Source organism: Cibotium barometz, chromosome 20, assembly GCF_041138505.1.
Source record: "Cibotium barometz isolate CiBa-2024 chromosome 20, ASM4113850v1, whole genome shotgun sequence".
In the NCBI taxonomy this organism is placed as follows: Eukaryota; Viridiplantae; Streptophyta; class Polypodiopsida; order Cyatheales; family Cibotiaceae; genus Cibotium; species Cibotium barometz.
Window position 1 is genome coordinate 6,817,839 of NC_141065.1, and position 14,439 is coordinate 6,832,277.

The 14,439-nt window shown below is 42.6% G+C and overlaps 1 protein-coding gene across 6 annotated transcripts; it reads left to right on the forward strand.

Annotated features, from left to right (window-relative positions):
- The first annotated feature begins 293 nt into the window (after nt 1-293).
- LOC147627492 (uncharacterized) lies at nt 294-12,934 on the forward strand. Of its 6 annotated transcripts, none has more exons than XM_086814402.1 (6): nt 294-423; nt 1,358-4,326; nt 4,401-4,562; nt 4,895-5,002; nt 5,357-5,499; nt 12,353-12,934. In XM_086814402.1, exons 2-6 carry the CDS (start codon nt 1,567-1,569, stop codon nt 12,486-12,488), a joined length of 3,309 nt encoding a protein of 1,102 aa, XP_086670528.1. In that variant the 5' UTR covers nt 294-423; nt 1,358-1,566; the 3' UTR covers nt 12,489-12,934. The 6 variants fall into 6 exon arrangements, with proteins under 6 accessions (XP_086670528.1, XP_086670531.1, XP_086670533.1 ...); XM_086814405.1 differs by having other exon boundaries at nt 12,365-12,934; XM_086814406.1 differs by having other exon boundaries at nt 370-1,205; nt 12,365-12,934.
- The last annotated feature ends 1,505 nt before the right edge of the window (nt 12,935-14,439 follow it).

Sequence of the window (14,439 nt, forward strand, 5' to 3'; positions counted from 1 at the left end):
CCCGACGCAATCGAATGGCAAAGAACCCGAAACTATCCAATGCGTTCACATGGCAAAGAAACCAGCACAATTTGCATGGCAAGGATTAACACGATTAGACGGCAAAGAATCAAATGGGATTGGACTCCAAAGAATTGATGGGGCAATGAAAAAAATGCTCCCAATGTTTAGATTATATGCTGATTTACTATACTTTCTAAATGCATGAATTATTCCTATGCCACGGTATTTTGTCGTGCAAGGAGGATGGAAAAAAGAAAAGAAAAGAAAAGAAAAGGGCGGCAAGCGTTTCCAAGCGCATCACATCCACTGATTAGAATTGCAAACCCACCTTTTAACTCGCACTTAATATCAGACTTGGGTTCTTCACCCCTATCAATGCAAAACAGAGCTGCAGCCAAAGAGACTCTTCCCCCTTAGCGGGTACTCTCTTCTCTCTGTCTCTGTCTCTTTCTCTCTGTGTCTCCCTCTCTCTTTCATGCAATGCGCCGCGGAACTCATTCTTGCACAATCTGCTGTTATCATGGCCAGCATTAGAAAGATTTCAACCAAATGATAACCTGTTTTTCTAGTACATAATTTGGACCCATTTAATGCCCACATTAGAATTAGTTTAAGTTGATTACCTCTGCATTTGATGCAACTGAAACCCATTTAAGCCATTGCTTACCTCTCAATTTGAGTAATTAGGGCCCATCTTGTGATAAATTAAAGTCATTGTTTGCCCCTGGATTGGATGCAATGTTCCTAGGACCCATCTTATGATTAATTTAAATTATTGATTACCTCGGCATTTGATGCAATTAGGTCCCATCTTATGATCGATTGGCGCCATAAATTACCTGTGCATTTGCTGCAATCTGAACCCCATCTTATGATTGATTTGGCCATTGATTACCACTGTGTTTGATGCAATCAGGACCCATTTTATGATTGATTTATGCCATTGATCATCTCTGCATTTGATGCAATTAGGACCCGTCTTATGATTGATTCAAGTACTTAATTAGCTCTACAATTGATGTAATTAGCATCCCATTAAATAGTATTTTGCCCAACGACTAGATCCATTAAATTGCATTTCTCCTCCTTGGGACCAATGGTTACTAAAATCACAAAACAAAAGGTTTCATTCTCAAAAAGATCAGAGTCTCATTTAGATAAGGACGCAGACACACCCACCCAGCAACGTCTCAAATCAGGAGGTTTCTTCTCACTCAGTATTGAACTATTTCCTTCCATTTGTTGCTTTGGCTGATTGAATTGCTTCAATCCAATGCTGGCAAAAACTTTCCGATGCTCTCTTCTAAGATGACATAACACCACCTCAGTAGTTAAGGTGTGACTTGGTGTGCAGGAAAGCTATATACTACAATCCAGCTCAGTACGTGTAGCCCTACATGATCAAGCAGAGGAGATGAAACCAAAGGACAGGAATACACCTATGTAGAGAAGAAGGGATTCAATAAAGGATGAAATTTCCCACAAGCTAGCCATTGCATCTTCCAGATCTCTGTAGTTAACCTTATACTTCATGTACCTTGCACTGACACACAAGACAAGTTCATGCTTCAGACCAAGTGGAGTATAACTCCATCAGTCTTGGAGCCAAAGGTTTTAAACGATTACCTGAAGTCCACTGCTACAGACATGACTCTTGAAGAGGTGCAGAAGGATGCCACATCCTTGGTACAGCATGCACAGCTAGCAAGCAGTGAAATGGAGAAATTGAAGCAGCAGCTCGCAATGGAAAAAAAGAGTGTCTCAGAGATGTCCATGGAGTTACATGCCCTGAAAACAGAATTGGAGAATAATAAGAATGAGGCCAAGCACTTGAAGTCCATGAAAACGAGCTCTGAAGACAGACGGTTCATGCAGTCCAAGGCACGCCTAGAGCTCGAGGATGCAAGAAGCACCATCACTGAGTTGAAAGAGGAGCTGGCTTATAAAAGCAGTGTGAACCGTAGCCTTGGGTTGCAGCTCGAGAAGACAATCGAGTCCAACTCAGAGCTTCTGTTAGAGATTAAGGACTTGGATGATTTGCTGCAGAGCAGAGAGAGAGAAATTGAAGAGCTTAAAGCTGAGTCTTGTGTGTTGAGAGAAAGAGAAAAGACTACTAATCTTGAGGATGAGAAGGTGATATCAATGAAAAAACTGGAAGAAAGTAAGCGAGAGATACAAGATTTGAAGCAAGCCATTGCAAATCTCGAGGAGACTGGGAGAAGCCAAGCAATGAGAAACAACACAGAAGATCTGCTGAGGAAGGACTTGGAGAAGGCGGAGAGAGACTCGACTGAGATAAGGGAGGAGAACATGAACCTCTTGTCACAGTTGATGGACCTGCGTCATCAAACAGATGAGAAAGACGCCTTGGTTCATCAGCTAGAATCAAAACTGGTTATGGTGCAAGATCAGTCTTTAAATGCAGAGAAAGCCTTGGAAAAGAAGACAAAAGACCTCCAAGCTATGGTGAATGACCTGCGAGAGAAGCTGCATCTCTCGGAGGAGTTGTCACAGAGTCAGCTAGACAGCAACAAGGTGTTTCTGGAGGACCTCAATGCTACAGCTGTGGCGCTACATGCTAGAAATGAGCAGCTGGAAATCTTGCTAAAACTCTCAGAGGATAAAAATGCTTGCTTGATGGAAGAGCTTGACACCATGCAAAAGGAAAGCCTGGAGCATGTGAAAGAGAGATCACTGCTCCTCTCTCAGAGAGGGCAGTTGAAGATTTTGAGAGAAAAGATCACCACAATTACAGAAAACTATGAGATTGCACTGGAAAGAGGTGAAGACTTGGAGTTTGCAAATAAGACCCTGAGAGAGGAGAATCATGAAGCCCTCGCCACTCTAAACCAGCAGCTGAAAAGCACCGAGGACAAACTACATGAAACAAATGCAGAGTGCTTGGACCTTAAATATAAATTGGAGGAGGCACAGACTCAAGGTGTACAAGCAAGCAAGCAGATCAGCTTGCTTCTAGATGCAAAAGAGGTAGCCGAAGCATCTTTGAGCTCTTTGCAGGTGGCACATGCAGAGTTACAAGAGCAGATCACCTCACTTCTCGTTGCAAAAGATAAAGCTGAAGGTTCTTTGAGCTCTTTGCAGGTGGCACATGCAGAGTTACAAGAGCAGTTGAAGGATATAGAGCAGATCAGTACTAGAGTGATTCACCAACTTCAAGAACGTGATGCTAAGATCACAAAGCTCGTTCAGGATTTGGACACAGCTCAGGGCCAGCTTCACAAGACATCTAAAAGGATATTGGAGGTTGAAGCTACCACGTCGGAGTTGGAGGAAAGGCTTCAGAATATCCAAGAAGAGAAAAGGCTTCAAATGTCCCACATCGAGGACTTGGAGCTTCAGCTTTCATGTATGAAAGAGGACATGGGTGTATCAAGCAAATTACTGTCTGCATCAGAGGATAGAGCTCAGGATCTGCGGTTGCAAAATGATGACCTGGCAGAAAAGCTCCGTGCTGCTGTGTCTCTTAAAGAGGATGTAGCGTGTAGATTTGAAGCAGCCAAGAAAAAGGAGGCTGAGTTGGAGAGAGAACTTGAAATAATGGGGCAAGCACTGCACGACATCAAAGGTGAAAAGGCTATCTGCGATCAGACTATGGCCAAGCTGGGGGACAAAATCCATTTTCTTGATGATGAGAGGGATGAGTTCGACAAGGGAGAGGAAAAAGACAAAGATAAACAAGAACTTCAAAAGATTTTGCAAGCACAACTAGTTGGATTGAAGGCTTCCCTCCATGAGATGAAGTTGGAAAAAGAGAAGGCAGAAAGCTCCCTTCAGAAGACCCAAACTGATAATTCAAGGCTCGCACAGGAGCTTACGATATGGAAAGAAAAGGCAAAAGTAGATGGTGAGGAGCTTGCAGTGTGGAAAGAAAAGGAAAAAACAGGTGGTGAGGCCATCAGTAGACTAAAGGATTACAACATCTCTTTGGAAGAGAAGGTTTCCCAACTCCAGGATTCCAATGCCAAAGGCGCCAGAAGGGCTGCCGACCTCGATCAAAGAAGCGAACTGATGAGACTTCGGAAGCACACGGTTGACTTGAAGCATAAGCTTCTTGAGCAAGAAGAGGATAAGGAAGAGATCAGAAAGAAGCTTTTCTCACTCCAAAAGGAGGTTCAACGCAAATCTGACCTTTTAGCGCTCACTGAAAAAAGGCTTAAAGAAAAAGACAGAGAAGAACGTGGAGGCCAAAGACCTACAAAAAGTCTATCTAAATCAAACCACAAGGTGGGAATGGCTGACTCCACCAAACCTCATGGTGCAAAGGCCTTGGCTGATCTTACTGAAAGAGTCAAATTACTTGAGGTAAGAGACCTACGATGCCATTGATTTATGCTGTGCTCATATTTTCACAAACTCTTATCCATCACGTTGAATAGGGAGAACTCAATATCAAATCAGTAGAGTTGGAGGCCACAAAGTTTCTGCTAAAGGAGAAGGAGGAAGCAGGGCTCTCCAGCAAAATGGAGCATTCAGAGTTGGGAAAGGAAGCTCATGTAGAGGGTCATATGGACACCCACATTTTTTGGCTTCAGAATGAGGTGTGCATATCACCTTTCAAAATTCAAGGTTGGAACCCTAGGCCCATTACACATACAGCCCAGCTTTTGAGGACATGTGAGGTGTGAACAGGTTGGATTGCCCGTCCATGGACGATGAGCAACAGCCCCCTGCTCATTATCTGATTTCTTCACAGCTGGAATGGGTTGGCTGTATGTGTAAGATGCACATCAAGGAAATTCAAAAGTTTTCAAGGTTGTTTAATTTACTATACTGTTATCTTTCCATGAAAATAATGCAAATTCAAGATTGGTGACCTTGACACAAATCCAAGAGCCTTATTTTGGTTCTAACCTTCTGAGTTTTGTTTCAGCTGGAACGGTTGCAAAAACAAAATGCAGTTCTTTTTCAACAACAGAAGCTTTTGACCAATGTTAGTTCACAGGAAGCACTTCAAGATGAAGTCAAAAGATTGCAAGTGGTATGTTAGCATCTTTTCTTCTTTATCTTTGGAGCCTTCAATAAGACCTTAGATTGGTGTGTTGCATTTTTTTCAATTAGAAGGGTTTAAATATGCTATAATTGAAAGACCCTGCTTTTTTTTTCAACTAGAAGGTTTAAGTATGCTATAATTGAAAGACGTGTGCATGAAGAATGCACACGGACTGCATGGATGTGCATATTGGCTGCTTATAGAAGCTTTTGCATTCTGTATGTGTACAGAAACATTCTGTACAGTATGAAGTACAGCACAAATCAATGGCTTTCGTATGCGTATGGAGTGAAAAAGAAAAACTTTTTTTGTCAGCTAAAGTGCCTGTAATTGTATATACAGGAAAACCAACAGCTTGGAAACCTCTTCTTGGAGCTTAATGAAGCTACAAAGGAAGGAAACATTCCAAACAGATCTCAAATCTTGGAGATTGAGTCACAAGATGCATTAGAGGTCAACATAATGAACAAATCTCCACTGCAAAGGTACATTGTCAGCCTTTTTTGGCTGTTAAGCAAGCAGTGTCTGCTGCCCTTATCTTAAAGCCACCAGATTGACATCAAAAGTTCTTTATTACTCTTACTTGAAGTAGATGTCCATATGCCAAAGTTACAACCTTGACCACATCGTGCTACGCATAAAGAGTCCTACCTGCTCAGTGTGTCTCTGGCTTCAGGAGCTGTGCAATTAAACATGTAATGAAGCATGGCTTTCCTCAGACCATGGAAAAAATTGAGTGATGCATTTCGGTTTTCTGATACATCACATCACTTCTAAAACAAGAAAAAGCTGCACAAATGGTTGATGTGTCACTAGTTGATGGGTAGGCCTCCATCTGGAATCAACTGTAGACCTGTTGTCTCCCTTATGAACTCCATGACCTCTAGAGAAAACTATTCATATTCTTGTTGATGCAGTATCCCTCCGTTATTAAGGAGCACACGTCTATAATCCCTGACTGATAGTCAAAGACTGGGATTGTTTACAGCCACCTTGGAGTGTGCTTCGACCCCACATAAATGTTGGCTCACTGTGCACCTTGAATAGGTTAAACCCCTAGTCTCCAAAGTTAAAGGATATCCATAAGCCTAAAAGAGGATTTACATACAAAGCCTTGCTCTTTCACCCCCCTCCCCCTTTCCCAAGATCCCCCCGTAGTTACCATTTTCCACCGCCCGTAGGCACTTTTTTATCCGCTTGTAGGCGATGCCACCGAGGAAGCAATTACTCTGATCAAATGTAACTCAGAGGCATAGTTGTATTTGCAGTCACAATGACCATAAAGATGAATCCCAAAGTTAAACCTTGACACAAATAGGATTGACATTCAAACTGTAACATGCAACAGAATTATGCGTAATTAGGGATCCTGTCACACAAATCTCACACCGCCACCTTTATCCTGAGTTTCGCGAGTCTTTAGCAATCCACTTTTAGCACTTCAAACTTCAAGAGATTTATATATATATATATATATATATATATATATAGAGAGAGAGAGAGAGAGAGAGAGAGAGAGCGCTGTACACCAGATTGGGTCCCAAATTACCCACTAAAGGGTCCCCTTCTATTGCTAGGAGTATTTGCTTTATTATCTTTGAAGAGAATGACTTTGGACAATACTACTGTAGATAAGCCAAACGCAAGATCTCTGAAAGACCAAGAGTCGGGCTGAACTGTACATGACTGTAGAAGCACCAATGATGACCGATCTCAAGCCTATGCACTCTTCCCAAGGGAATGTAGGAAGGCTGCAAATCTGAGGCTAAGAGATTGGGACTGTTTCTAGGTTGTGTATGAATGCTAAAAATGAATGAATGCGTGCGTTTTATTGATGATGTGCTGAATGCTTAAGCGTTAATGCTCCTTGTGCTGAAGGATGAAGCGCTTGAAGGCTTGATGGCTGAATGATATGAGATGATTGATGGGATGAGCAAGTGATGCTATTTATGGACTGGCCGACTGCTGGTCGGCTAGCTCTTGGACAAATAATTCACATAATGATGTATCCCTCCACAAGATACTCCACAAAAAATGCTCCAAAAGTCTGGTTCTGTTATGATCTTCTCTTCTTTATCTTGTTGTCTCCTTAGGGTTAGCCTCTGTGAGAAGCATGTACATGTGTGTGCACATGACATTCGTGGGTACCTCGATCTCGGAACTTCGTATAGAACTGACGGAGTCTTCGACTGGAACCATGCTTCCAACGAGAAGATTCGTCCACCACGTCTGGCTGCTTGTTCATTTGAAACATCAAACACTTTTGGTCCAACATATGGTTTTAGCCAAGAAACATGGAAAACATCATGCATTGTTCAACTACTAGGAAACTTCAACTTAAAGGAGACATCACTTATCTTTTTAACTATAAGAAAGAGTCCAAAACTACGGAAAGAAAACTTGGGACAGTGTTTGCTCACTTGTTTCAATCTTTGTTTCATGATACGCAAATAGACCCAATCTCCTTTCTTAAAGTGGACATCTCGTCTAGACTTATTTGCATGTCTGCCTATAAGCTTCCTGGGCTTTGGTCAAACAATCTTTAACAACTGACTCAATGATTTCGGAAAATGCTTCCGTCGTTTTGTTAGCCTCGAGATGGAGACACAATTCTCGTCAAAAGAGAAGAGAAACGACGACCAAAGGCTGCCTCATATAGAGTCCGTCCGATACTGAATGAATGAGTATCGTTCAAGATGGCTTGGACCAATGGAAGATAATGTTTCCATTTGGACTGCCGGTCATGACAATATGACTTGAGAACATCAAACGCCAATTGGTTATAGATTTATGTCTGGCCGTCTATCTGTGGATGGAATGCACTAGACAACTGTAACTTGGTTCCATAGTTCTCGAATAATGCCCTCCAAAAATGCGAGGTGAACTTGGAATCCTTGTTTGATGTAATGGTGCTAGGCAAACCACAAATGGGATACCAATGCTTGAGAAAAAGGCGGGCTACGTCCTCAACTGTGGCCGTATGCTTACATGGGATGAGCATGCAAAATTTACTTAAGTGATCCACAATGGTAAAACACTGAGTGTTGCGAAATCTGGTGGATGCTGGTAGAGGCCCTACAAAGTCCATAGAAATGTTGATGAAAGGTTCGTCGGGAATAGGCAAAGGTTGAAGTAACCCAGCCTTTTTCCTATGTGGAATCTTAACTTTTGGACAAATCTTACAGGGAACATGTGAATAAACATCACGTCTCATTTTTGGCCAATAAAAGGACCGTTCCAATTTCTCGAGAGTATTGTTGATACCTCTATGTCCTCCAACTAAGGAGTCATGGGCATCATTGAGAAGAGCTGATCGCTTTTCCCAAATGACACAGAGGCGGTTCTTGTAGAACCACCAACCGTTCTGTATTGAGTAATGGCCAGGCTCAGAGGTGAGGGCCAAACTGTATTGAGTACCAAACTCAGGGGAGTCGACATACTGATCTTTCATGCTATCTAAGTCATCTCATGGACGAAGGTGTCCCAATTAAAAGCTGTGACACCTGGTCGGGTTTGTATGGAGACTAGACCAATGCTGCCACCAAGTGACTGCCCCACCTGTAAGGTGGGGAGCCACTACGTGGACTTTCTCTTGTGCATCTGTCGGCTTAGCCAAAGGAAAATATGCATTAAACTGATGAATAAATTGATTGACAGCCGAATGATCACACTTACTGTCATACTTACTAAAGTTTGGCTGAGTTTGGATAATAGTCGTTGATGTTGCGGGAGGCTGGCCGGTGGCACTGATAGGCAGAGAGAATGAAGAGACGGTATGTTGAAACTACAGATGCATTGCCTCTCTTTCCCGCTTGTGTTCGAGTAATATTCTCTCATGATTGAGCTCTCGTCGGTGCTCTTGAGTTGCGAGGTCAGCCTGACGCCGGTCTTCATCAACCCTACGTTGGGCTTCCTCACGTTCCCACTTTTCTTCTTTTTCTTGTCTTTTCTTTTCTTCATTTTGAGCTTTCTCTTCCTGCCGTCTTGCCTCGTCTTTGTTGTTCCATCTGAAAGAAGAGAGATGAAGTCGAGGGAAGCTGGAGTAGTTGGTTTTGCTGCGGTGGCCTCCAAGAGTTGGTGACGCTCCATGAGAAGTTGGTTCTGAGCTCTAAGTAGAGCTATGGTGTAACATGCAGAAGCTCGGTGGAAGAATCGGTAACTTCAATACTCAAAATTCAGCAATCGTTCACGACGAAGATAACGCACAACATAGAAGACGATGTGCAGAATATATATATATATATATATATATGTATATATATATATATATGTATATATATATATATATGTATATATATATATATAGATAGATAGATAGATAGAGAGAGAGAGAGAGAGAGAGAGAAGCGGACATAGTATTGGGTCCCGAATACACTCTGTAGGGCCCCCACCACGAATGGTGTATTTGCTTTATTAGAATCATGTAAATCTGAAATAAAGACTGGTTCTTGACCTGCACTTCTTCACCTTGGCTGAGCACTTCCCCTTGGCTGTCCTGGCCCTTGGAACGCAGCAACCCTTGTGAATAATGAGATGAAAAGACTGATTCCTAACTTGGGTATTTATACCCCTTTCTTGGGCAGGTCGGCCTGTTCTAATTCCCTCCACAACTTGGTAAAATAGCAACTAAATGCTCTTTTAATCAGTGCTTTCACACTGAGAGGTCCTGGCTACCCTGCGCATGCTGCTGGGCAGCGCCTGGGTCTGGCCAGCGGGTGCTGGGCAGCCATTTGGCCTGGCCGACTGGGTTCTGGGTAGCACCCAGGCCTGGCTGGGCTGGCCCATGGGCTTGTTGGCTGCCTGGCCAAGCCCTCTTGGGCTGGCCGACAGCCTGCCCAGCTGTCGGCCCCGCCCTTCTAGGGCTGGTGGGCAAGGCCTGGGGCCTGCCTGGCTAGGGGGGATTCATGCTGTACTGAAATGGGAGGAGATGGTCCATTTGTATGCCATATGCATGAAACCACTAAACTACCTCTGAATACCATGCACGTGTGGGTAATGGTGGTGGCTGTGTCAACAAGGAGGGAGACATTCAAGCCCATCTGACCCGCTCCCTCTCCCTCTCCCTCTCCTGACGTAACTGCATAGAGGACTCCAATGCTAGGCGCAGGAGGCGGTCTATGTCAAGAGTGTATACACATGTAAAACTTGGGACCCGTAAAAGTAAGGTATACGTAGTTCTGCACACTCTCCACCAAGGCCTCTCTATATAAGGAAGATAATCACAAGATGACCACATAAGCTGTGTTGAAGACCATAACCTTAGTTTTGCCCAAAGGCCTCTCTCCCTACAAAATCTGTCCAATGCATTCAAATGATTCCGCAAACCCTCAATTGAATTTGAGATCAAGACAATGTCATCCACATATGGGCCAATGAGGCTCTGTCTCCAAAATTGTCCGCAAAGATTGCAATCTCATCAATGTATAGACCAAAGACTGTGTAGATGAGAGTGGATCACCCTGCTTAACCACAATAGTGCTACATATCTCTCCCGAGACTCCACCAGCAGGTGCACGTACTCGGTCAAGTACTGCCTCATATAATGCCATCACACCCAGATCATGTCATGTGAGAATTGGAGCTCGTGTAGGCATGCAATTAAACAGGACCGGGGGACGGAATCAAAGGCTTTGCAGAAATTCACAAAGCAGCTTTACACATGTCTCTTCCATGACCTCGCCTCTGCTATAATAGCCCATAAAGTAAAGATATGGTCTAGCATGGAGAAGTTTCTCCTAAAACCTGATTGGCCTGATGATCTGTGTCCCATCCATTCTATGATAGAGCTCATCGTGTCCTCTAGTACTGCTCCGTAGATCTTGGCCATTGTGTAGCCAATCATGATAGTCCAGTTATTTACCGAGGTCCATAGTGTCTCCTGCTTTGTAGATGGGGATACTGTTGTTAGTGGTCCAAGAGGGGGGGAAGCCTTTACAAAGTGCTCTGTTAAAAAGACTTGCGAGAATGAGAGCCAATACATACTGCCTGTGGGCAAAGTGTTCCCGCGTATATCCTTGTGATCTTTTGCTCTCCTATTATGAAGCTTATTATTAAGAACCCTAGTAACATTGAGAGGATCGAAGAGGTAAGATGATGTGGGCCGAGGAATGTGTGGCAGAGGCTAGGGTCTCTGATAGGAGTGGGGGTTCTTTTTTTCCTCAAGAATGCCCCAAGCTCCTAGGTTATATAACCTTGCTCAAAAATAGTTGGTATAACTCCTCTTCTCGTCTGGCAGGAAACATGCACTTCTGTCCACTAGTGAGTCTACGGAAGACTTGTTGCATCTCACATGCTGAAATCAGCCCATGTTCCCTCTTGCATAAGAGGCGGAGTCTGGTGGATTTGCACTCTTCATCATACCACCCAATTAGGGCTGTATACCTACTGGAAAACTTGCAGAGAGCGAGAGAGAGAGAGAGAGAGAGAGAGAGAGAGAGAGAGAGAGAACCAGCACCTGAAACCCCCTGAAAGGCCCTGTATTTGCTTCTATTGTGTAATTGAGATCTGTATATTGCAGATCCTTGACCTTGACCTTTTGATGTCTCCTTCCTTTCCTTAATGACTATGGCTTGAGGTATCCAAACTAACCAATAACTAATCTTGCTCATCCAAAAGGGTTCTTACTAAAATAATCTGTTTACTAGGAACTCTCAAGTATGCCCTTTGCCCTGCAATTGGCTGTAACAAAACACCCTTGCCTTAGTGGAGTGCTGTTGTCTTGGCCTTTGATGCCTCCTAGATGCTCCTCTTGATGCCTATGGATTTCCTCCCTATCTAGGAGTTAGATGATCAATGTGGGGTCTGGAGGGACTTATTAATAGGCTACTTTATGGCCCTTCCAATGGTCGGACTGTTCTGCCAGCCCTCTACCACACACTTGACTTGTGTTTTCTGCCCGACCACCTGGCTGGCCTGCCCAGTGTGTCCAGATGTATCTTGCGTTCTCCTGATAGGTTGTCTTGCGTCCTAACTTGGGCATCATGATCTAGACTTATGTATGGTGCCTGGCACTTTGCCTAACAAGCTGCTATCACTTCCACTCCAAGTAGGTTACAAAAAATGCACACTGCCTGGACTTACCCAAGCCTACCCTGATGAAGACTATCCTAACGTGTCCTTGGTCTAGGCTCACAATGGGGCACAGTGCTCATCACTTGCCCAAAACTTGCACAGTGCTATTGCAGTCCTTATCTTGATATCAAGATTGACTAACTTAATGCATGAAATCACATGAAGGTAATCTTGAAGTCCATGACTTTGAAATACATTGAAGAACGTTTTTAATCCATGAATTACATTGAAGATAAACTCGAAGCACGAAGATAATTTTGAAGTCAGTGTGTTGTGCAGCAAACGGCTCCCACCTGGAAGAAGAGCGGAGAGAGATGAGGTACTCCCAGATGAGCCTTCAGTTCGCAGAGCTCCAAACCGAGAAGGAGGAGCTCCTCGTCGGGGCAATCAAAAACCTTTGTAGAGATGGCAAATTATAACCCGAAGTACAGCACAGCTGTATTTCTCATATGTATATATAAGTTTTGTAGTGTTTTCAGACCTGGCTGACCGGACAAATTGTGTGGGCGGCCCTCATCATCCCTTAAAATAAATCGTGATGATAGTGGCAAAACCTTTTTGGTGATATTGTGTATACCTACCTAAGGTCCTTTACACACCTTTTTCTGTGGACAAAGCATGTCTTCTGTCCACCATAGGGCGATCGAGCCCATTCAAACGGCTCTTTTTTGGTCGCCCTTAAGAGTTGATTATGAGATGAAAACTCGAGTGTTTGTGGTGTGAGAAGAGAACTCTTCACACCACTTACTCTTTTGTGCAAGCCCTCCACTTCATAATACAACTTCATAATCCTATCTCCAATATGAGCACCTTAACATTATTTGAAGCTATCCAATTTATTTTAACCAATTTTGTCTTTTTTATCCACTAACTTGCGATTATCAGAGAATTTTCTAACAAGTACCTACATTAGAATTTTCTAACAAGTACCTACATTAGAATTGTTCTTGTTGCCTAGAATTGAGTAATGGTTAAGCCTTGTGACATTTTCAATCACGATGCATCCAAATTCTTATCTCATGAACATGAATCCACATGGACAATAAGTGTTGGCAACACACTACAAAGCCTCCAATCCGACCTTGCATTGTGTTTGTGTAACTTTAGGAAACATCTCCTTTATCTAGTTGAATCCTTATGCATGATCAATTAGTGAGATGACTACCACATGGCTTAGCTAGGAATATGACTGGTGCTACTATCAAGCTTATTCTAGCACACAAGGAAATGTTTTTTTTTTTTGGCAATGGTTAGAGGCAACTTCTTCCTTAATATTCACAAGATAGTAAAGTCTTAATGGGAGGGGATACCTATAGGAGCTTGGATGAGTCTTCCAATAGAATAAGGGGATAAGTAAGAGGGAATATGCTTCAAAGGGTCAAAGGTCACATAGTTAAAAGGCCATTATTTTGAAATGGACACAACCCATTCGTTGATTTCCCTTTCAATTGTTTTAGTCAAAAATATGTATCCATAATACCATCCTTGACCTTTGATTATCTATAAGCATAGAACTTTCTCAAAGTTTCATGATGTTAGATGCTTTCATGACATGCCAGTATCCTTTAATGTTAAGTCATATGCCTCTTGAACCTAGACCAATCAAGTCTTTATGACTATCACAAGACTTTCATTGATGACTATCCAAGCTAAACAAATACTTGTCATCATTCTTGTGAGCCCTAGAATCTTCTCTTATACTTGTACCAATACATTCAATTTGAAGCATTGATCAATATATTATTGTGTTTTCTTTAGTAAAGATCATTACCTATGAGCTCTCGTGAAGGATTCAAGCAAGCATGAATACCTCTAAGTAGTTATACAATAATCCTCCACCATCTTACTTTTTCCATGCACTCATCAATCTTGTTCATAACTACAGGTTCTTATGAAATCATGTTGTGAAACAACATAAGTGGAATGTTGTATATGCTTTGGAATGTCATCAGAACAAAAGCATTACGGTCAATTTGGACTACTAGGAATACTAAATTGTTTAAATTTTTTTATCTTTAATTGGCATCTTTAGATTGGAGTTGTAAAGAAAAAAAATTGCCAGCACCCAAAAGTTGATGAAGGACAGATAGAATAAGGTTCTAAAATATCTGGACCTTGGGGACCCAAAAGTTGATGAAGGACAACTAGAATAAGGTTCTTATACTGCTAGCACCCAAAAGTTAATGGACAGCTAGAATAAGGTTCTAAAATAACTCCAAGACCTTGGGGACTACACCATCTACACAACCAACCAGATCATGGAAGTTACAAATAGCAAACATGAGAAGTTTTAGCACCATTATCAAGAAATGAAAGTAGAGACATGGAATTGATGGATCATTTTGCCCACCTCA